The sequence below is a fragment of the Sinocyclocheilus anshuiensis genome, unplaced genomic scaffold (assembly GCF_001515605.1).
Source record: "Sinocyclocheilus anshuiensis isolate Anshui unplaced genomic scaffold, SAMN03320099.WGS_v1.1 scaffold454, whole genome shotgun sequence".
Classification (NCBI taxonomy): domain Eukaryota; kingdom Metazoa; phylum Chordata; class Actinopteri; order Cypriniformes; family Cyprinidae; genus Sinocyclocheilus; species Sinocyclocheilus anshuiensis.
The window spans coordinates 2,585,501-2,610,680 of record NW_015548217.1 but is presented as its reverse complement, the minus strand read 5'-3'; the positions used below and the strand labels follow the sequence as shown (position 1 = coordinate 2,610,680).

Sequence of the window (25,180 nt, the reverse complement as noted above, 5' to 3'; positions counted from 1 at the left end):
TTTACCACAGCAACAACACGAAGCCCACAATGACGCTCTTTTCACTTGAAGGCCAGACATCGTGCATCTGCGAACGTCTCCCCCTTCTCTGGTCTCTGACCATTTTGGTTGAGTAAGAGGGAGCAATGTGTTCCGGGAATAGTTTCTGTTCGAGGAGGTGAGGTGGACCAGACGACGCGTGAGCTCGAGAGACGGAGGGGAGGGAGAAGAGAGAAACAGCCGCCTTCAAAAATGGCGTCTTCGAGGGAAAATGACTAATATGATGAAAAAGGGAGGCCTCGAGCTCGACATTCAAGCGAACCGTGCGGGATCTGCGCGCAGCGTCGCTTTTAGACACCGTTGAGTCGAACGCAAGCCGAAGCGAGCGGAGCGGGATTTACCGAAAACACATCAGCAGCACCATCTTATTTTGACGCGTCGACACAGGGCTAGCCCGCGCTGCTAGCGCGCAACAACGCTGTGGGTGGAATTTAAATGTCGCGTTTGCTATTCTCCAGATTCGCTCGCAATATCGTTGTATGCGTAATGTAACGTTAGCAGTCGTTTAACGGCCGACGTCCCTTGATGCATATTTCATACAAGTAAAGTAAGTGGAGAAAGGGGAGGAGAAACAAGGGAAAGGACGTATACGGTCATATGCGTCCATCGGTAATTTATCGGTCAAACCGAATTCTTCGCAGCCCGCCAGGAGCATGGCATTACTCGATCTGGTTTTAAACGAGAAAAGGCTGAAAAGGAGGTGAGTTATTTCTTTGGAGGTGGTCGGTGAACACCCCCTCTATCACGCACTCATCTCCTCCCCTCCATTTCCCTCTCCCTTTTCAATATGCTATTTTTCACTCTTATGGACTTAGTCGTCTCTCACCAGGAAGAATGATTAAAAACTGACAAGGGGCCGCGATCTTGCTGTGCAGAAGAGTTTTGCACCGAAACCGTTCGCTCGCACCCTCCAGCCGCGCGTTATTGCGAAGCGATGGACAGAAATTACCCGGGAGCTGGCTTCGGTGATCTGGGCGCAGGAGCCGGATGGAGCTACGAGAGATCAGCCAAAGCAAGGTGAGCATGCAGCCATGCTGAAAACACAGAATGATGTTTGGAACAAAACAGACCGTGCAAACCCGTGCATTTGCATCTGACGATGCATTTGCGTAGGATGTCAGAAGGTATTAGTGTAGCTATTGTTATTCAAATAAGCGAGGGATTGCAGCTTTGGAAATTCAAGTGTGATTGATGGACTAATGTGCGGTTTGGGGAGGAGAGGGAGGAAGAAAAAAGGTGGGGGGCGGGGTGAAGTCTGCTCGCACGATTTTAGTACAGACCCCCTGTGAACGATGAACAAGGGCTCGCTCGGGTCAAGCCTACCGAGAAAAGATCGCTAAAAAGGACGCGAACCGCTTTACCTATTTGCAACAGTTTAAACGATCCCGTTGATTAAAACACACCATGCCAGAATTAAACGTAGCGGTTGCGTTGGAAATGCACGTGTGCGTTTATAGCGTTTTGTAGAAAAACATTCCTCGTTGGTTTAAACAATGCTACGCGGCCTCTGATGATGAGCGGCTAATGTTACAGTCAAACCTCCGTTAGCTAACCTCATCATGCTACTGTCGCATGTGGGCCTAGTATGGATTTAAACAACAACAAAAAAAAATGATCTGAAACCTATGTTAGGTTTTACTTCATGCCAGTGAAAATAATAAAAAAACGCCCATCGTTTCCGTTGAGACATCCGTGAAGCTAGCTGTCGCGCTTGTTCTTCTGAAGATGGGAGCGAACTGCGCTGCTTTGCTAACGAGTTAGCCTCCAATGCTATGCTCACTGTCACACATTAAGACGTGAATTCTAGTCAACAAATCATTACATAAATAAAAACATTGTGTTTTATTTTTTATTAAATAGCAATAATTGGTGTTGGCAAAGGTGTATTTTAATATTTTCAATTTCAAAGTACTTTACTGACATGATTGTTTTACATACAGTTCGCACATATAACAGTGGCAAGATAATAATAAAAAAGCCAGTACTGTTAATGAAACACGTTAATAACAATTTATAATATAGAATAGGCCTTTATTTATAACAAAAGCATTCATTTACAGTATGACAGTGGCTGGTGTCTGATGGAATGTATTTCATTTGCCATATTTTATTCATTTGTTTTATTTGTAAGTATAATTTAATATCTCAAAAATTCTGTCCAGGTGCCTTATCTTAATATCTGAGAAGGAGAATGAATGAGATCTTAAGTAAAATCTCCACGATAAGAATAAATGACCATGTTTCTGTTGTACAGCCCACTGAATCTAAATATAATAATAATGTTAATAAAACAATGTTAATCATTTGCAATATAGAATATATTTACAACAAAACATGTTTTTGATGACATGTAGTTCAAATTAGGATTTGTTACGACATTATTTTTTTGTATAAATTCAATATCTCAAAAATGCTGTTCAGGTTTATTATAGTTTATTGTATAAGGAAGTTTATTATCTTAATATCTGAGAAGTGTTCGCCATGGTTGATAGATTAGATAGGGATAAATTAGGATGTTTTTAGCTCCAATACAGCTCCAGATATGTAAATATTAGAGTGCACCAATAAAAGTAATTATGTCAGATATTACAAATCTATGTATATATAAAAAAAAAAACATCACAGCACATTATAAAAGCTGGATGACTGTTCTTTTTGAGTTCTTAAAGTCAATGAACAACAACAAATAAACATTAATAAAGGCCACTTTTTTCTCATAAAGGGATAGTTCACCCAAAAATGAAAATTAGCCCATTATTTACTCGCCCTCAAGTAGGGCTGGGCGGTTTTCTCGATTAATTTGAATTTAATGTTTTGCCACGATTTTATTTTTTAGAAATCGAGGAATCGCGATTTTGAATAGAAATATTACCAAATGTTAGAATTAGACACTTTGACAATATGCCGGTGATAACAGTAAAGAGAAAAGAACGATCCAACCGCATGTCGGCGCACGTGATTATCCGCTCATGTGTGACGCGCTTGGTGAAGGACCATACATTTAGCGCTAGGCGTCATTCACACAGCGCTTTTGTGTTGGCAAAGATGCGACGCAGGCAGTGGAATAGGTAAAACATGCAAGAAGATGGGAGTGAACTTCTTTTAACTTGAGCGCAGTGTTTTTAGAATGGCGTTTCATGCATGAGACACTGCAAGAGACGCGAGCGCAACAGTCAAACGCATCCATGTTTGCACAGAAAAAACAATGGAAAAGCAGCGCGATCGAATAAAAAACCTGTAAAGAACTACTACTGTATGTCTGATATTTCTTGTTTGCATCATGGTGATGGGCTGAAAGCTGCTGTTGTTTTTAAAGGACATTTAAAGTTAATAAAAGTCTACTGGTGTTATACCTTCAGTCATTTTGAATTTGAATTACCTTGACTTTTGAGATTTTCTAAAAGAATTTTCCTCGTATTATTTCTGAACACATAATATGTATAAGACAAGTTTGTACAATATGTAGTTGTAGTTTTTTTAAATTACTTGAATCATGTTGTAGTTACATTTTCAAGTTGACTAGTTAAAAATCGTAAAAAATCAAAGAAAACATTCTGGAAAATTCGAGATTTAAATTTTTTGCAAAATCGCCCAGCCCTACACTCAAGTCATCCTAGGTGTATATTGTGGGGGAAAAAAGACTGTATATTCACCGAATCATGCTTTCGTCTTTGAACAATTACATAAAACGTGTGTGCATGGTAATGTATAAAGAACGTATAGTTCTGCTATGCGTGCTGCCATTTTTACTGTGCTCAGCAGCTTTACTGCCACTGCAATTAAAAAAAAGAGCTGAGTCTCAATATCGGCCTGAACACATTTTCCATCTATAAGCATTATTAAAACAGAGACGGAGACTGAGAGGTTTAGTTAAAGGGTTAGTTCACCCAAAAATTAAAATTAGCCCATGAATTACTCATCCTAAGTGTATATGACTTTCTTCGTTCAGACGAATCCAGTCTGAGTTATATTAAAAATTGACTTTGATCTTCCAAGCTGTTTAATGGCAGGCAGCGGGTGTTGCAGTGCATCAGTCCAAAAGAAGTGAAATAAAGCTTATTCATCCATAATAAAAAGTGCTTCACACGGCTCCGGTGGGTGAACAAAGGCCTCCTTTAGTGAATCGATGCGTTTTTGTAAGAAAAATATCCATATTCAAAACGTAATAATCACTTTAATGTAGCTTGCAACAACAAAGCTGACCTCATACGTCATCCGCCCGGTGCTGCTTCTGTGTACAACAGTGAGCGCAAGCTAGATTCAATTAATTATTACGTTTTAAATATGGATATTTTTCGTACAAAAACGCATCGATTCGCTAAAGGAGGCCTTTGTTCACCCCCCAGAGCCGTGTGAGGCACTTTTTATTATGGATGAATACGCTTTATTTCACTTCTTTTGGACTGATGAACTGTAACACCCACTGACTGCCATTAAACAGCTTGGAAGATCAAAGTCAATTTTTAATATAACTCCGATTGGATTCATCTGAAAGAAGAAAGTCATATACACCTACGATGACTTGAGGGTGAGTAATTCATGGACTAATTTTCATTTTTGGGTGAACTAACCCCACATTTTATGGTGTGATTTATTATATAATTTGTTTTTGACAGATCATCAGGTCTTGTGATTTTTTCTGATACATAAATCCACATTTATTACAGATTAGGAATTTTACAAGATTATTCATTCAAAATTATGAATTTTGTACTAATTAGAAATTACGAAACCTAATAGAATTGAATTACAAGTTAATTATACCGGTATAATACCCTTTACAAAATTGCTACTTAAATATTGCTCATTAACGAGCTTGGTTATGCATTAGTTACTGTACAGAGATTACCATAGGAAAACTGCAAACTTGTTTAATAACTTTAACACTTGCTTCAAGCATCATTGATAATTAATGCTCAGTCCCTGTTGATCTCTGCTTTTGTCAGCTTGGTGTATGGCAGCTCTAGATCATCACATCCAGAGTCTGAACTTCTTCATCGCCAAGCCTACGCCACTCCCCATCCCCTGCAGGGTTATGCTACCAATCACCATCCTGGTGGATCTGGCCAGGGTGGGGCTTGGGGTGCAGCTGGAAGGAGCCTGGGTGAGTGACATTACTTTGACTTTACGTTCAATCATCTGGTTTGATTTCTTTGTATCATGTTGACGTGTATAGAACCACAGCACTTGTGGAATATCTCATTTTTATTTATGATGTATGCTGATTATTTATTTATATAGCGATTGATTTATGATCAGATAAGCTGATCACAGAATATAGTTGATCACAGCAAGCCCAGAAAATGTTTACGTGTACTGGCTTGGTAGTTAATTTTCGATGGATGTGATGTAGACACACTTGCATAAGAAGATGCACTGCATCCCTGAGGTTTTGAAGCACAATGTGCCCAATTGTAGCTTTTATTATAGAGCTTATATCTACAAGTCTACATACAGCTATATCTACATAGCATGTTCTAATGAGTGATATTGTTTCAAATCAAGAAACAGGTTTGTTTTGCCTGATAATATTAATAATAATATTACTTTTTTTGCCTTTTAGAAATGCACATTTGATAGTAGTAGTAGCTTGAGTTAGGATGCAGATGCAAATTTTTGTTCATTATCAGAATCAGTAACATCTGTAAATATTGTAGCAACCTCATGTTTATATGGTGAAATTTAATTATTCTGACGTTTTTTTATGTTTTATTTTTTATTAATCATTGGTCTTCCATAGTAGCATACATTTAAATCATGATAATCACACCACACATATAGCACCTCAATACCATGGTAAAAATATAAATATATGTTTTTTAGGTATTTGTATGAAAAACAGTTGTCTAAAACATTTAGTATAAATGCACACATGCTATAGCTTAAAAACAAAAAATACTGTAATTATATTTTATTACTCCTTTAATACATTTAATTCATGTCTACATTAATAATATAGTAAAATTCGATACAAATATCCACATTTCTGCCACAATACCACGGTGCAGTTAGTGTTACTATAATAAGTCCATGGTAAATGATTTGTAGATTGAAAAACCTTCTGACTATATCGTTGCACACAGTGTTTCTCCTGTTTGTCAGTGCTTTCATCTGGCTTTAAAATCACAGAGTCATTTGTGTTGTTCACTGAATTCAAGCACTTCACACTGGGTCTCACAGCGCTGTTTAATGCTCGCGTGACCTAGACTCACCTGCTCTAGTGAGCTTGCGCTGCCGTTTAAACTTTGATCCGAGTGGATAAATGGCCCGTGTGGCACAGTTAGCACTGTTTCGTTCTGCTTTTGGTGCATAAACATTATCGAACATTTATCGAACTCTTCATATTGTTTAAAAATTATATTGTTATCGATTTATTGCCCTAGCTTGCAGTTTTCAAGTATCCAACAAGTATCAAATATTCAATTAAATGTTCAGAAATCAAAAAAGTTATCACATGCAATAAAAAACTACTACGTAGTCTGCACTGCATGACTAGAAAATATAATATATTAGTATGTATGAATAACTGCTGTAAGAGTTTTGAATGAGAAGGTCTGTTTACATTCACTTAAGACCAAATCGATTGTTTACATCAATACTCTGCCAAGAGAAGTATTTTGACCAAGAAGTGCATGTGAAGTAGTGCATGCACACAAGACATGAGCATTTGAAAGCATAATATTTTGAATTACAGAGTTAGTAGAGAGACTAGTATTGTTACATTTATATTTTTGTTGTAGTATTGATTTTTTACCGATGCACCAATACTTTTGATGTCCCTTATTAAGAGGATATGTGACCATGGACCACAAAACCAGTCTTAAGTGTTAATTTTTCGAAATTGAGATTTATACATCAACTGAAAGCTGAATAAATAAACTTTCCATTGATGTATGGTTTGTTAGGATAGGACAATATTTGGCCGAGATACAACTATTTGAATATCTGGAATCTGAGGGTGCAAAAAAATCAAAATATTGAGAAAATCGCCTTTAAAGTTATCCAAATGAAGCCCTTAGCAATGCATATTACTAATCAAAAATGAAGTTTTGATATATTTACGGTAGGAAATTTACAAAATATCTTCATGGAACTTAATATCCTAATGATTTTTGGCATATGTCTTTTGTATAGAATTAATGCTGTGTTTACCAAATGTGCTCATTACATGCTTGTTTTTCCATATGTGTGGTTTTCTTAGGCCTGTCTGGACTTTTTGATGCTGGGCTGCACCACGCAAGTCCGTCAGGCCCAGATCCATCAGTTATGAACCTTATATCTGCACTAGAGTCCCGGGGTCCACAACCGCCTCCCTCTGCCTCATCCCTCCTATCTCAGTTTCGCACTCCATCATGGCAGACGGGTAAGCTTAGCTTACTGAGTTATATGAAGTTTGCACAAAATGAAATAACATATTTGATAAGGATCAAATCAAGAATGCACAGTCACTGTTTGCATCAGATATGTTGAATGTATGGAGGAAATGCTGGTAAACTGTAAGTGCATTCAGCCAGCACTGGCAACACTGTTGCCATAGCAACAACTTGTAAGCCACATATTAAAAAATATTACTTGGCTTTTGTAATAACTCCATGTGCACAGATGTCAAAAAAACAGTATTGTCTTTGCACTCATTAAGTTTTTTAAATTATTATTTTAGTATGTGTTTTCTTAGCCTTAGCTTTTGTCTTTTCTTTTCTGTGTTTTTTTTCTCCAAATTTTAGCCATGCACACGCCTGCCCCTGCAGAGCTTTTCATCTCGGGTGCTCTTCCTGGATCTGGATCCTTCCCATCCTCTTCTGCTTTGTCTGCCTATCAGCACCCAGCACCATTCTCAGGGCGGTCCTTTCCTGGTGTGACCCCCTCATTGTCCTTACAGGACACGCCCACTTTCAGCCCCACCTCCAATGGCCTCCTGTCACCCCATGATCCTTTACTCCACATCAAGACGCCTTCTCAGTCAAGTCTGGGCTTTGACCGCCTGTTGTCATCACGGGGTGCAGCTGCGGCTTACCGTGGAAGTCATGATCCAACTGGGGTTGGGGTGACATCTGCTCAAGGTTCCTCTGCAGCCTCAGTTTCTGCCCGCCATTTACCTTCTCATCAGTTCAACTTGTTGTCCTCTCAGCTTCAAGACCAGCCCTCCCATTTGTACAGTGCCTCTGTGTTTTCCTCTACCCCTGCTCCACCTCAGCCAACATCCCAAGAGCAGACAGTACCAAGACAAGACAGTGTAATTAAACACTACCAACGTCCCTCTCCAGCACAAGCCCCCTCATCCACTCCTCATCCACTTCAGCACTACCTTAGTTGTGGGGTGTCATATCAGCAAGCCACTCATACTCGCCATGCTGGCCTCTCTTGCAGTCCCCTAGGTGAACACAGTCCTTCCTCAGACCATAAACCCTCCCCCAGGACTGAACAGTACAGACCGATAATCCAACCTTCTTATGGGTCCTCTTCATCCTCATCCTCTGGTGGGGCTGGAAAGGGGACTAAGAGCACCTCCAGTAGTGGTTACTCCTCTTCTGGATCTGCATCCTCTTCCAGAACCCCCCACACACCACCCTCTGCCTCTTCTGCTTCATCCTCATCTTCATCCTCTTCCTCTTCTGCATCTGTTAGTGCTCGTCAGTCTAATTCCATTCCAACCTCCACTTCTGCCTCTGCATCCTCTCGACAACAGCCACCAACCCAGACTGTACCCCCTCCACCCCAGTCACATTCCCAGCCCCCTCAGAGCTCCTCTAACTCCACCCAGCAAACCCTTCCCAAGTCGTGCCACTCGGGTTACGGATCCCCAGTGGCTCCAGTAAAGTCATCGAGTGGTCTAACGGGCCAGACCCCTCCTCAGCCACAACCCCAGTCTTTCTCTCCAAGTCAACCTCCCCCATCACACCTTTCCCAGTCATATGGGGGATTCAGTTCTCCACAGACTCATGATCTTCCTTCAGCTAGGACCTCTGGAGTGGCTAAAGGGTATGGGAATTTGGGAAGTCAGTCGTTCTCAGCGGAATCAGTATATGGGACTGATTCAGGTTATGGGTCTCTGCCATCATCCTTAGGGGGTGCTGGAAGTCCCTCAATGGGTTATGGTGCATCAGGACACTCACCTGCCCTTCTTAGGTCAGGAGCAAGTGGTGGAACAACTGGTGGTAGTACTAGTGGAGGCAGTACAGGAACTGGAGGCAGTGGTAGCGTGGGAGGTGGAGGAGGTGGTGGATCTTACCACATCCCTGATTCAAGCCCATCTCCGTCTAGCAATTCTGGAATCATCCGCCCTGGTCTGCATTCTCCTGCACCTTCACGACCTTCTCAGTCACCTGTTGGAACAGGATCCAACAAATATCTATCTTCCGTTCTCTCGCCTTCATTTCTGCCTTCTCCACAAGGGTACCCTGACACAAGAGGACCTCGATCACAACCCTACCACCCTTCTGCTCCTCCCAAAACAAAGTCTGATAACAGCATGCTTGGTGTAACAGAGTCTAGGTCACAACAGGATGATGATGTAGATGACGATTTCCTCATCCAACACCTTCTTCAAGCCCAGAGTCCTTCTCCTCAAGCATCCCATCACCATGCTCCTCAAAGCCATCATTCCTCACAGCCCACCCAGCAGCCTCCAGTCCTTCCAGCTCAGGATGGAAATAAGGGGCTTGCTTATGAGATGAGCAAAAGCTCGGAAGAGAGGTACCAACTTCAGAGTGTTATTCGAACACATAGTGCCACCTCTAATGCTGCCGTCTCTGGCACAGGGAGTGGAGCTGGACTAGACAGTCAGTTGGAGATGTCCCTAAAGAAACAGCAACAGCACCAACAACAGCAACAACAGCAGCATAAACAACCACATCAACAACAACCACAGCAGAAGAGCAACAGATCTGTAAGTGATGGAGGACGAGGTAGTTCAGATCAAACACATTCCCATCCTCACCATCATCATGATTCTCTGGGATCAGTGGTGCATTATGGGCGGGGTGACCCGTATTCCCAACACTCCATTCCTCAACAATCCACCTCCCACCATCAACACACTCCACATACACCCACCCACCCACACCTGCACTCTCACCCTCACATGGATCTTCAGAAAAAGCCTCAAGATTCAAGAGATATGGCTTACATACGCAAGACACCAGATGTGCAGCAACATCACCATCAGCATCAACAGGCACATCAACAGCAAACTCAACATCATCAGTCACATCCACAACAACATCAACAACAACCACAGCAGCAACAACATCTCTCCCAGTCACAGTCGCTTATGGACTCTCCCACTGACCAGTCTCACCAATCCCCTCATTTGTTGCAGTCTGTGTTGTCCCACACCCGCAGCAAGATAGACCCTCAGCAACAGCAGCATTCTGTAAGCCAGCAGGCCCTTATGGAAGCCACTGGGAGAGTTGTGTCAGCAGAGACCCATTCCCAGCCCCAGACATCCCAGCTCCAACTCCAGCTTCAGTCTCAGGCTATGGAAGCAGCTGGTCACTATGGTCATGGTACTCAGCAGCAAGACCAGAGCCGCCCTAAGTCTAACACAGTGTCTTCACTAGACATGCTGGAGCATTCCCTCTCTCAGACATCTAGCCAAGAGGGAGCGATGGTGGATGAGAGGACAGGAGGTGAAGGAAGCAGGGGAAATTCTGGAACAGGAACAGCAGGAAGTGTAGAAAGGTGTCAATCACAGGAGCAACAAAGACTTTCATCTCACCACCCAACGCAGCACCATGCTTCGGAGTTACACTCATATCTTGCTGAGCCAGACATGAGTTTATCGACAACTTCCCATGGACACCACCTATCCCACCATCACCACCAACAGCAACAATCGTCACAAGGTCCTCAACATCCTAACTCCCAACATCAACACCCTCACCCCTCCCATCCTAATCAGCAGAGCCATCATCACCTTCCTCCACAGGCCTCCTCAGCAGCTTCTCAGCAACAGGAGCAGTCTCACCCCTCTCATACCTCCCAGATTCCGCAACCTCAACTTGAGCAGCATCAAGGAGAAGCCCAATTTGACACCAGGAATCCAGCAGTGAAATCAACTCAAAACCAAAATCAAAGCCAACATAGCCAGAGGTTTGTTCCTTTAACATCCATCTGCTTTCCTGATGCTCTTCTCCCAGATGAGGACCGCTCATTCTTTCCTGGAATGGAGGATATATTCTGCCCGGAGGAATACAAATCCACTTGCTCAGGAGGAACTGGGCAGGGTCAAGATGGGGTTGCACCTGGCCAAGCAGTGCAGGAAGGAATGGAAGGAATTAAAACAACGCCTGGAGGAGGAGACAATACAGGTCAAAGTTACGATATGCTTGGCCATCACAGTGACCAGGGGTATGGGCAGTATTGCCACGATCTTTCAGAACATGACAATGGAACCATGCATTTGGATCTTGACTCCTTGAAGACTCATGAGCTCCCATCTACAGTCAACACAGAGCAGCTTGGACTGATCCAATCTCATTCAGCAAGCCTTGGAATGGGGACAACTGGAACAGTGGGGGAGGCATCTGGTGCCAAAATGGGAGGTACTGGGGGATCTGGGTCTGGATCTGGGGGTCTTACCTCTCCCATCTTCTGTTCCTCTCGCCCAAAGAAGCTCCTAAAGTCGAGTTCCTTCCATCTGCTGAAGGAAAGACCTGATCCAAACTCCTTGCCCAAGAAGAGCTATGCACAGGAGTATGAATTTGAAGATGACGAGGATAAGGCCGACGTCCCAGCTGACATACGCCTCAACAGCCGAAGCCGACTTCCTGATCTGATACCAGACCTCGTGTCCAGTTGTCGCAAATCAAGTGGTGTGGGAGGAGGAAGTTTAAGCCCTTTAATGGGTGATCTAGATTTTGGATACCCATCTCTTGGTCCCCCTCCACAGTTGATGCCACAAGATGGACTGAAGAAAAGAGGCAGGAGGCCCACAAAGCCTAAACGAGAAGGACCTCCAAGGCCACGTGGACGACCACGTATACGCCCATTGCCGGAACCTCACCACTCTAGGGGTATGATGGCAGAGTATGGAACAGGATATGTTCCTGAAAGAGGCAGAGGCAGAGGAAGAGGCAGAGGCAGAGGTAGACGTGATGAATCTATGATGGACATGGAGATGGCCAACAAAGACCAAAATCAGATGTATCAGCAACACATGCAGCAGCAAATGCATCACCAATCACAGCAGCAGCCACAGCATCAAGAGCCAATCAAACCCATCAAGGTAAGCTGTTCAAATTTAAAACTATAATCACTTAAAAATATATTCACAAAAATTTGAGAGAGGTTGTTGTGAATTCAAACATTCATAGTTGAAGATGAAGACAATATCGAGCGATAGTAGAGTTTTTTTTTTAAAGAATTGTTCAGTATTGGATATTTAATATTACATGCTCATTTCCCTCTATGAGCCATAACATTAAAATAATTACCTGCTTATCAGTGTCTGCCAGAATTTTATTATCGGTGCATTCCTAGTATAGCGCCCTATGATTTCCGCAATGCGGAAAACGCGGACGGTATCGCAGAATCCAGTCATAAAAATTGAATTTACTGTATAAAGAGGAGTGTCATGGAATTTGCCAAATTTTGGACAATTAAATCAAAAGTAGGTCCGTATACTTCAAATTGCTATATGGACTAGGGTCTGAATATTATTTCACAAAAATACTTTTTAAATATGAATCCTGCATGTTCTGCGTGTATCTGTTTGAATGAATGGCGGACTACATAACGCTCGTGGTTTTTCAGCCTCTGCCGTGTCAATATATGAGCACATAAACATAATTTCTAAAACTGCTACGAGAGTCACTTCATTTGAGAAAATCTACTGTCATATCATATACAGCAGAAACTTAAAGGTCTTCACAGCAGCAGCCCGTCAAAATAAAAGTTCGGTTTAACTTGAAGAAACTGTGACAGAAATATATTACTTCATGTAATGATAGTACTGCTACTAATAATAAAACTATTACTTAAAGTAATGATAGTACTATTAATAATAATACAACTATTATTGAGACATTAATTTCTTAGGAATATTTATCAGAAAAAGTTACTAGAAAAACATAAATACACAACACAGTATTTCTGAAAAAAATAAATAAAATAATAATAAATTATTTTTTTATAAAATCAGTTAAAGGCACAATATGTAAGATTTTTTGATTAAAATATCCCAAAACCACTAGAGTATGTGGAAAATAATGTGTTTTTTGAACCTTAAACAGCATAAACACATTTCATTACACCAAATACACAAAATAATGTTCTTTTTAGCAACATCATATGACCCCTTTAACTAGTGTAACGGACTTTTACCCCCACCCTGCTTCATACTACAGTGACCTTAATAAGTCTTTAATACATTAGTTCATCAATTAACATGATTTCTGCCCGAGTCCCGTCGGATTGCATCGGCTGTGGGGATGAAGACGACAACTCCCATGATTCCACACTCAGTCACGGCGTCATCAAACTACGCCTTTGTTTCTTGTTTGTTTTGAATATGCTCCCTCTAGCGACGAAAACTTACATATTGTGCCTTTAATTAGAAATACTTTTGATTATTATTTATTAGTTATTTATATTAATAGATTATTATCTATTATTTATTTGTAAATTAATGGAAAACACAGAATTTGGTAAAAATACAACTGAATTTGAGAGAAAAAAGTATTGCATAGGGCCTTAAATGTAATTTTTGTTAAACTTTCAATAAATTGCTGTTATATTTTGCAAGTTTAATTATTTCAATTAATTAGACATGCTTTTTAATGAATAACATTAAATGTAACCATTAAAACAGAGTCTAGAAAAATTTAAATGGTAAAAACGGAATCCACAAAAAATAAAACGGAAAAAAAATGGAATTTGGGGGGAAAAAAAAGGAATTTGGGGAAAAATAAAATGGAATTCATAGGGCCCTACTAATAGTTATTGAATGATGGGACAACTGCTTTGATAACATTCCAGGTTATTTTCTGTAATGTCTTGTTTCCCTTTATTAGATTAAACTTCCTGTTGGAACCATGTCATCTTCTGATGCTTTGTTGCGGACAGACTCCTTGTCGGGCACTGATCCGGCTCTCTCAGATGGTTCCCTTGGTTCAGCACCCTCTTTAGGATTGAGCCCTGGGACTCCCGGAGTGCCTGACATGAACAGACCTCAAGACAAGAAGTCCAAATCCCATGAGGTATGAGAATGCAGTGTAAAGTTGTGTTCGTGAGCATATTCTTACGCTTTTTTATCTAACGATAAATTCTGTCCTTTACTTTTAGTTGGAAGAGAGAGACTCAGAGAAGACTGGCTTTGTTGCCTCATTTCTAGATTTTCTTAAGTCTGGAAAAAGGCCATCAGGAATGTCAACGGGCTCAGCTGACAGCGCTGGAAATGAAGATGCGTCTCCTGGGAAAAGTGGAGGCATTCGCCCATTATCCCCTCAACCGCCACCTCCCCCAGCTGCTGCAGCCGTATCTGGATATGGAGATGGTGAAAGTGATGGAGGACTGTCTTTGGGTGGCTGTCCTAGCCCATGCAAGCGCTTGGATGAAGAGCTGAAAAGGAACCTTGAGACATTGCCCTCCTTCTCGTCCGATGAGGAAGACTCCGTCGGAAAGAACCAAGACCTGCAAAAGAGCATCTCCTCTGCAATCTCTGCTCTGTATGACACTCCGCAGCTCACCTCCTCAATGCAGCCTCCTTCACTTCCGTCACCCCCTCCTCCACCTCCTCCGGAACCACTGACACCAACACAGCAGCCACCAGCCCTCAGCCCTCAACCACCACTACATACACACCTGCCCTCGCATGCCCCCACCCACTCTGTTGAGCCTGCAAGATTGCAAAGAGAAGAGCAGGAAGAAGAAATGGAAGAAAAATTGAAGGATGTAGACGAGATTGTGGCGCAAGACAAGGAAGAAAAGGAGAAAGTCCCTGATATGGAGCTGCTGAGTGTCCCCAAATTTGGAGGTGAGGCTCATTTTTGGAAAGTAGGATGAATTAAGCATCTTTCGCAAACACCTGTGCTTTGTTAAAGGGATAGTTCACCCAAAAATGAAAATTGTCATTAATTACTCACCCTCATGTTGTCGGAAACCCGCAAGACCTTCGTTCATCTTCGGAACACAAATTAAGATATTTTTGATGGGATCCGAGAGCTTTCTCTAACCCAGCATAGACAGCAAGGGAACTACGACGTTCAAGGTCCAGAATCGTAGGAAAGACATCGTTAAAATAACTAATTTTATGAAGCTACGAGAATACTTTTTGTGTGCAAAGAAAACAAAAATAACGACTTTATTCAACAATTTCTTCTCTTCCAGTCAGATACTCACGTATGTGTCGTAGTACTCTCGTGAGAGTTGTTATTTTTGTTTTCTTTGCACACAAAAAGTATTCTTGTAGCTTCATAAAATTAAGGTTGAACCACTGATGTCACATGGACTATTTTAATAATGTTAAAACGATGTTTCTGGGCCTTGTGGTAGTTCTCTTGCTGTCTATGGAGGGTCAGAAAGCTCCTGGGTTTCATCAAAAATATCTTAATTTGTTTTCCGAAGATGAATGAAGGTCTTACGGGTTTGGAACAACACGAGAGTGAGTAATTAATGACAGAATGTTCATTTTTGGGTGAACTATCCCTTTAAAATAGGGCATTATTAAGACACAATTGAATACTTGTTTGCTGTTCTTTTGTTAATACTGTGGGAAGCTGAAAATTGAAGAGTACTCTTCTCTCTTGCAGACTCACCCAAAGAAGCTATCGAAGCCCAAGCTCCCCCGTCTCTCCCTCCAGTTTCCCCATCATCCCCTGCTCCCTCCTCCACCTCCTCGCCATCACCTCTTCCACCCCTCCCCCTTCCCTCTCCTCTCCCTCAACAGGAGGACAATCCTTCCCCCTCTCAGAAATCGCCACCACAACAGTCCTCGCCTCCACCCAGTCCTGAGGCTTCCTCTGTTCCTGTCCTCTCTCCTCTACCTCCTCCTCCTGCAGAGCCTCCTCTATCCTCTAGCCCACCTTCGCCCAGTCCACCTCCAGTACAGGAATTTATTGCAGAGCCCGCCTCTCCTGAAGAGCCCCCTGCACCTCAGATTTTACCGTTGCACTTGGCACAGAAACAGAGCGGTGCTGCCATTGTTGGCGAGACTGATGAGGATGAGAGTGAGAGTGGAGGCGAGGGTATTTTCAGAGAGAGGGATGAATTTGTGGTACGGATTGAGGACATCAGGAATCTGAAGGTACATCAGTGCATTCTGTTTCTTTTTTAGATCTTTGCCAGCATGTGCATTATACATATATGTATTGTTTATGATGTGGTATGTAGGTTTAATTTGGTGTGTCTCTCCCTAGTTGGCCCTGCAGACAGGAAGAGAGCCACCTCCCATTTGGCGTGTACAGAAAGCTCTGCTCCAGAAGTTTTCCCCTGAGATTAAGGATGGACAGAGACAGTTTTGTGCCACTAGTAATGTGAGTCATGACCAGTCACATCATTTGTAAAAAGCTGCACACAATGTTTCAGCTATTTCTGCTGTTTATTTATTTTTACTTCTTATTTATTAGTGCTGGCAAGCATCACTGTTATTGTGATTTTACGAAACTTCTACTTGTAATGTTACTATTAATTTTCAGAATGAGCAGACTTTCTATTTTTGTCTAATGGAACTGTCCCTTTAAGTGACGGATGATTCTGTGCTTTGTTTTTGCATTTGTATGAGGTGAATTTTGTGTCACTGTAAGTTTCTAATGTTATGTCCTCTTTTGTCCCCTTCTCCTCAATTTCTCTGCTTCCTCTCAGTATCTGGGTTTCTTCGGGGATGCTAAAAAGCGCTACCAGCGGCTGTATGTGAAGTTTCTGGAAAACATAAACAAAAAAGACTACGTGAGGGTCTGTTCCCGTAAGCCCTGGCACAGACCTACTGTCAACCTGAGGTATTTCGACCCCTTTATCTTGCTGTCTCGTCAAGTCAATGAGACAGTGACTTCACACACAGACAGCATTTGAGTGTGAAGGCATCTCCTAAAAAATGGGTTCAGACTACCAAGGCACCAATGAATTATGCCTAATGATCTAAAACAGATCAGAATGAGCTTTATTGATACTGTTACTTCACTCCTTTCAGCTTCCAAATTTACTTTATTCCAGCAATATTTAAATTTTTTTCCACCAGCCATTAAATTGCATACACAGGATTGTGAGAAATCATAGGCAAATGTATCTCTTTAAAAGCCAGCAGATGCAGACATCTTTGTAGACAGGATATTGTGCAAATGTTAGATTGGCATATCTTGTTCCCTCATCGTACTACATGTGAGGGCAGCATTTTTCAGATTTCAGACACATCCTATTTGACAGTGTAAAAGTTACGATGTAAAGGGCTGTTCGCACCAAGAACCACAACAATAAAGTTTTATTAATCATACTAATTTTATGAGAACAGGGAAATCCACACCACCGCTATAAAAACAAGGAAATAGACGAACAATATCACTGGAATCACTTTTAGAACATTTTTTTCCACCTGATGAATGATAAAAACATTGACAGCCAATCAGAATCCACCCAAACTTAAAAGAGCTTGAGCAAGCTGTCATATGTTGGTGTGGATGCTGATATGGCTACTGTAATGTCCCTTAATGGTTACATTTGATGGCCCTTAATGTTTATTCATCTAGGGTAGTGTAGTTTGCATGTTTTGTACTGTTGACATGCTTGATAAAGGTGTTGTTTTTTTTACTTTTTAGGAGACAGTCTCAACCACTCCCGAAGTTAGCGCCACCCCCCAACAACCAGACTCCCTTAGAGAGGACTGAGAAAGACAGAGAGAAGATTAAGGAGCCGCGGGAAAGCCGTGAGAAGAACAACATTCGGCTAAAGGAACAGCGGGACAAAGAAAAAGTGCTTAAAACCAAGGAGAAGGAAGAAAAGAAAGAGAAAGAAAAAGAGAAGAAAGCCTCACCTCCTCCTCCGCCACCTCAGAAGTCTGAGAAACGGGCAACGGTGACAGAACGAGGGAAGGTGAAGGAGAAGAAGACTGAACGCTCTGCCAAACCTCAGCCGCCAAAGGTGAAGGCTGATCCTCCGCCCAAGAAACGCAGGATGTGGCTGAAGGAGGTACCCTCGTCCTCAGACTCTGACTCCTCAGCAAGTGAGGATGAAAGTGAGTATACTTTTAACGTGTATGGCATGTAGTGGTCGACCGATATATCGGCCGATATTTGGCATTTTTCAATCATAGATCCGCGTATAGTAAATGAGGCAAGGGTGTAGAGTTACATTCAAGCTATTTTAAGGCATGAGAAACTTTTCACAAGAAAAAACATTTAAATATGTCATTTTGATTATCAAAGATAAGTTTTAAGGGATAATATATTTGACCACAGGGGGACTTTAAACAAAGGAATTAAAATGTATGCAAAAAAGTATTATAATGATTGCTTTTATGTTGTTAGTAATAGAAAGGCAAACATTATAATACTTTCTCGTTTGCCGTCAGCATTCAGCAAATACACATTTAAATCATTTAAACAGATCTTTGAATGACTAATGAACATCTAATTTCAAAAACCTTGCAAAATTAGTTGAATCCAGCTGTGAGATCTTATGAAGTGTGCATTTGTATTCCTGCACGATCGCGTGTTCTCTGCGTGACGGTCGGTCCGTGTGAATTGAATACGGACAGGAGGAGAGTTCAGCTTCACTGAGACGCGCGATCGACAAACTTTAAACTCGTGATTTCAAATTATGCTGCGCTTCATGCTTTTGCCCAGTGTCATATTCATGTCATTTTCACTGTGTGCTGTATGTAAAATGAGTGTTACCTTGGCTTTATTTGAAAAAATGTGATTCCCAATGCACACAAACTTCCCAGAATACTGACTGCCCTGTTGGTTATACTGTTTACTTCCTTTTTAAATTATATTTTTATTAAATATTTGTTTATTTGTGAAAAATACTTTGTCATTTATAGTATAAGCATGTTTATTTTACACATTTATAATCCATTTTTTAATCCATTTTCAAATTATTTAAAATTTCTTAAATATTAAATAAAATTATATCCCCTTTATATCGGCTATCGGCCACCCTGCTTTCCAAGATATCGGCATCGGCTGTCAAAAAACCAATATCGGTCGACCACTAATGGCATGCATTTGTGACAAATTGACAGAAAACCGTCACATTTATTAATTTATTATATTTTACCCAGAAATTAAAAGAAAAAAAAGGAAATTATGTTTTGCATAGAAAAGAAAAGCTCAGTTCAGTTCAACTTGTAGTCCATTTACATTAAAACAACATACAAAATTATAACCATACATATTACCACATGTTATATTACTATACATAAAATGAAAAATAATCTGAAAATGTAATTATTATAAATAATTTCACCTAGATTAAATTTTTTGCTCTTAATGTTTGCAGATATTAATAAAACATTTAAAAATTGCATTACATCCATTTTTTTTCCTAAGAAACATCAAGAATAATGGAAATAATATATTTTAAAAAACTAAATGAAAACTTGTATGTTCATTACTGTAATCAAAACTTTGTTGGAGGAATTGTTGAAGGCATAATTGTCACGAAAATATTGTCTGAAAAATGTAAAATTTTACTTTTTTTGTCTTAAATATATGCTTGAATATAAAATCTTTTTTCTTTGGATTTTCAGGTGAAATGTGATTGGTTTTTGTGCAATTCGAATGCAAAATGACTTAAATTAGTAGGCAGTGTACAGTTAAGATGGTGGGTTGTTGTGAATGTAACTTGATGTGTGTCTGTCCAGCAGTCTCAGTGAAAGCGGGCCTGAACACACGAGCAATGCGTGAGATGTACCGGAGCTACGTGGAGATGCTGGTCAGTACGGCACTCGACCCGGACATGATTCAGGCTCTAGAGGACACAGAAGGTAAGCAAATGTGATTACCGTAGCGCTCTGTCATCATCAGAACATGAGATGAAATTCACCCATCTCCTTGCATTACCGGTTATTTCAGATGAGCTCTATCTTCCTCCAATGCGCAAGATCGACAGCCTTCTGAGTGAGCAGAAGAGGAAGCTTTTGAAAAGAGTCAATATGAACTCTCAGCACCAGGTACTTCATGTTATTATTTGTGCTTGCTTGATTTCTTTTCTTTTTTTTGTGTTTTTATTTAATTGCTCAGTTTCTCTTTCATGTCCCTTAAAAAAAGCATCTATTATATAATATCCATTTCTGATGTTGCCAATAATTAGAGATGCACCGAAATTCCGGCTGCCAAAAATTAGTTCACCGCTCCGGTTTCACTTTCACGTGGTGTGACACTGCGTAGCGCTCCACTCATTTACCGTTCATTAAAGCCCTGCACGGGCCTCAAATTTAGGCCCTGGCCTGAGACGCTCAGGCCCTAGCCCGATCCGTGTCTGACAGCTTATGCCGGTGCTTTGCGGCAAGCTTAAGCCTATTGTGTGCATTTGAACGCAGAACTGTTCAGCTGCACTGAAGGCACGCACTAGACATGCTGCTGCTGCTGGCGGGACAATAAACACCGTCGAGCCGTAGATCACCGTAGATCTTTACAGTCGCGGCAGCATGGTCTCGTGTTGTTTCCACCAGCGCAGCAATTTTTTTCATCACTAATTGATGGATGTCTAAAATATAAAAATAAGGAGAAGCCTAAAACAGGCCCGAGGTCCGGCCCGCGTCTGACGTGAAAATTGGCCCGAAGCCCGGCCCAAGGGGCGTAAAAAAGTCAGGGCCCGTCGGGCCTGGGCTGAAATACAGGGCTCTACCGTTCATGCTAATGAAACAGCAAAGTCTACAGGACTACAGGAAACATCTATGTAGTACAGTATTGTTTCTGTTTGCAATAGCCCTACTGTGCTGTGACATGGTTTGGCATATAGGCAACTCTGGAAATGTTATGCTCACGTGTTCTGATAATAACAGCTTTCTAGGACTAAACATTATTTGGATAATTGAGGAAAAAAAAAACAAAAAACAAAAACTAAATCTCTTACACAGCCCTACTGTGTTAGACCTACCTGAAAAACTAAAAAGCAATTTATTTCATTTTTAGGCCTATCGTTATTTTTTATTTGTGCTATCATTAGTAATTTATTTATTTGTTCTTATTTTATTACTGACTGCATGCTTGTCATTTTTTATTTAATTCAAAGTTTGAAATCAAGCTATCTCGTGCTACTGCAACAAAATTACCCCACTGTAAAATCAAAAATACACTGAGTGAGCAAAAATTTGTGAGATTTTAAAACGCATCTGATTACAGCGATGTGGATGTTTGCACAAGCTCTGCAGTTCAGTACTCCAGTAAAGTCCAGTCAAGTCACGTTTATTTGTTTAGTACTTTATGCAATAGATAGCCTTAAATCAAGCAGCTTTACAGTATTAAACATGAAAGTCAGTGTCGCTTTCAGTTAGAATTACAACTTGATTTTCTGTTATAACGCAGCTCTCCAGTGTGGAGCTAGCTAATGATAAAATCTTTTTATTAGTGGGGGAAAAACGTTTCATTAAAGTTATAGTTTGGTTTGCAGAGATCAAAGCTTGATCTAGCTCAGGACTGTTTTGATTATCATAACCCTATAAGGTATTTTAAGAGAGATTGTTGTGAATAAAATAGTTTATCCAAAAATAAGACATCTTATCACTTAACCTTTATTTTGTTTCTTATCCATATGACTTACAAAAAGAGATTTTAGGCAGAATGATGTGTCATTCGGCTACTTTCTCATATAGCTAATTAAATGGTGTATAAGAGTTTCTCTGCTCATTTCTCTCTCATTTTGTGTGCCAAAATATTTATTTGTATAAATTAATTGTATAATTGTTTTATATATATAAATAACTAAATAATATGACTTTCAACAGCTGAAGTGATTACGTTAATTAATTTGTTAGAATATGTATAACTCAATATATTAACTAATTGCAAAAGATGAATAATCAAAAAATGTCTACCGCAAAATAATCGATGACCAGTCGATTAATCGTACTAATAATCGTTAGATTAATCGATTATCAAAATAATCATTTGTTGCAGCCCTACTTAGCAACAGTGACCACGTTTTGAAAATCAAGGACTTTCAAGCACCTTTTCTCTTTTCCAGCATCTTTTTTTTTTTTCAAGGACTTCATATAATCTGTTTTTCTTAGTTGATTTGTTTCTCACATTTCTTTCATCCTTCACAGAATATAATATATGAAAAGAATTCAGACTATGGACAGAATTTAAACTAAGTTAAATGTCTACTTGCATATTAATTTCTGTTCTAAAAAATAAATGAATACAGCCCATAGGCAGCAGCCTTGAGCAATGCAATTAAATTAAACACTACACTTAAAAACCGCTTTTCCTGAAATAATAGCCTTTTAATGATTATTCAGTATGCTGATTTACCTGAAGTTCAGAAATGACTGTGGTGATTTCTTCTTCCACCTTGTTTTAGACACTAGTTGCATTATGTATAGTGTCTTGCTACTGTATATTCACAATGAAAGTTCACAACGCATTCTTACCTGCTGGATAATTAAAAACACTGCAGATATTAATTAATGCATTTTATACTACGGGGCCGTTGAATGCTTGAATCTGATTGGCTGACGGACATTCTAAGGTGTGTTTACCTTGTTTGAACCCTGTCGCAGCCATTTTGAATTTCCTTGTGTTTCTGCTCCACAGGAAGCTCTTCACACTTTCCCTCAGATTACGGCGGAGTCCCTGGACTCGGTGACGGTGAGGGTCAGACTGAGTGGTGAATGCTACAACCGCAAAACGCTGAACCGCATCAAAAAGAGTGTTCCCAAACCACAGGTCAACAAAACCTTCATTTTTTGCTGCAAACATCTGAATCTGATTTGATTATGACAGCTTCACAGCCCTACCCCTTCATTTTTAAATAGAACGAATAGGACTGTCTGTTTATTCTTTATTTACTTTATTTGATTTCATTTATTATTATTAAAAAAAAAAAGAATGCTTTTATTCATCAAGGCTGCATTATATTAATCAAAAGTGACAATTCCAGAAAAAATGTGTCACCGTTTCCACAAAAATAAAGTCTTTTCAAATTTAGTATTAATCAGAAATGTTTCTTGAGCAGCAAATCAGCATATTAGAATGATTTCTGAAGGATGATGTGACACTGAAGACTGGAGAAACAATACTGAAAATTCAGCTTTGCATCACAGGAATAAATTACATTTTAAAATATGTTCAAATATAGAACAGTAATTTTACATTGCAATAATATTTCATCATATTGTTAACGTTTACTATCTGTACTGTGTTTTTCATCAAATAAATGCAGCCATGGTGAGCAAAAGAGACATTTTTCAAAAATATCTTGGCAACCCTAGACTTTTTTTTTTTTAATGCGGGTGCAATTTTAAATGATTCAATAATTGAAATGATTTTATTAGCTTTATTAACTAACGATGAACTAATGATAATGATGTTTTTTGTTTGTTTTTATTTAGCTTACTTGTAGAGAAATACAAAACACGAGCAGCATATCATATAATTAAATAAATATAACAATATTTTGAATCCATTGACAGCCCTAATAATTAACAATGACAATGTAGAACGGATAAAAGAATTAATAACATGCCACCCTTCCTGTCTCCTCCAGGACCTCAAGTTGTCAACAGAAACATGTCGACTCTACAGTCTCTACCATTCGCTGCATCATTATAAATATCACACCTTCTTACACTGTAAGAAAGAGGTAAGCATTGAACTGCATTTCCCATAGGCAACTGCAGCAAACAAACGCCATGCGAATCTTCAATGAGATTCTCCGTCTTTTCTTTCAGACAAACACTATAGAGCAGGCTTCAGAAGATCCCGGACAAGAGGAAGTTGTTCAGCAGTGCATGGCCAATCAGAGCTGGCTGGAGACACTCTTCAACACCTTCTTAGAGCTGATGACCCTCAGCACCAAAGCTTAAGACAGAGAGGAAACATGAAAATGGAGAAACGTTGAGGAATGTACAAAGAAGCTGGGTTTATTGTTGCCTAGCTCTCCTGTCCTCCTCCTCCTCGGTTTTACAGAAATCTTTCTTTTAAACGGCGACAGGAGAGGACCAGGCCGCCAGACAGTAACTTTATTAACTCTTTACAAACGCCTGCAAAAATGCAGGATCCCTCCTGAACGTTCAGGCAAATGGATGTGACCAAACTGAGATCCGATTTTAACGAATTTTCACTGAATCCGAAGGAAATGGTACACAGAGCTACGGTTGACGGAATATACTGTGTGGAGTCTTTATACTTTGGAATCGTGGGAATTACTGACAGGAGGAATTCGCTTCGCGACGACACTAGGAGGAAGTCTGTCACTGAATTTTACACGAATAATTTTTTTAAGACAATAGCAGTTTTATTCCAGCTTTTTTTCTGAAACGAGAGCGAGAGAGAGAGAGAGACGGTTCTGTTTTATAAACGAGCGCAGATGGGAAAGCAGTCACGGGAAGATGATGCGTGCAACGACGTGATGACATTCAACGCTTTAGTCAACACACGTGAAACAAGTGAGCTAAAGTAATACATTTTTATTATTTATAAAGACATTTTTAACAGGAGTTCACACGTACAGTACAAACCAGTGATGCTTCATATAAAACGGTTCAAATAATCTTCCTTCAGATGTTATAAATGGATCTTATTGCCACATTCTGAGCCGTCTTCCTTTTTGCTCATCCAAGGTGGGTAGATAGATACCATGGAAAATGTATTATCGTTTTTATCTGTTACAGAAGAGAAAAAGACAAGAGTAGAACAAATTATTCAAGCTACGCAAAACGGTATTATTGCAGTGCATTCTACAGTGAAAATAAGTGGAATTGAAAGCGAGAGCGAAGCATCTGGTTCCCATTAGGGAGGGATTATGTATTAGTACTATTTAAAATGGAACTTTGTTTTTATTTGTTTGTCTGTCTGTATTCTGAGTATTATTTTGGAGCAATCTAATACTGTGCTTCTTTCAAAAGTAAAGCCTTTGTGTAAATATTGTACAGCTCTTGACAGAAATCTCCCGGTTCTTCTGTACATGGACTATCCCTGTATTTGACAAACAAATAAAACCATCTACAACTACATTGTGTCGAATGAGACGCTGCTTTTCTCCT

At 40.1% G+C, this 25,180-nt stretch overlaps 1 protein-coding gene across 4 annotated transcripts; it reads left to right on the top strand.

Moving 5' to 3' along the window:
* On the top strand, positions 1 to 25,148 carry LOC107654018 (proline-rich protein 12-like). 4 transcript variants are annotated; one of them, XM_016440899.1, is made up of 16 exons: positions 1 to 739; positions 869 to 1,056; positions 4,986 to 5,143; positions 7,241 to 7,402; positions 7,764 to 12,265; positions 14,052 to 14,237; positions 14,323 to 15,013; positions 15,789 to 16,282; positions 16,395 to 16,511; positions 16,840 to 16,973; positions 17,787 to 18,202; positions 19,835 to 19,957; positions 20,046 to 20,143; positions 22,731 to 22,862; positions 23,683 to 23,778; positions 23,867 to 25,148. In XM_016440899.1, exons 2-16 carry the CDS (start codon positions 974 to 976, stop codon positions 23,999 to 24,001), a joined length of 7,527 nt encoding a protein of 2,508 aa, XP_016296385.1. In that variant the 5' UTR covers positions 1 to 739; positions 869 to 973; the 3' UTR covers positions 24,002 to 25,148. The 4 variants fall into 4 exon arrangements, with proteins under 4 accessions (XP_016296385.1, XP_016296384.1, XP_016296386.1 ...); XM_016440898.1 differs by having other exon boundaries at positions 855 to 1,056; XM_016440900.1 differs by having other exon boundaries at positions 1 to 1,056; positions 19,838 to 19,957.
* The last annotated feature ends 32 nt before the right edge of the window (positions 25,149 to 25,180 follow it).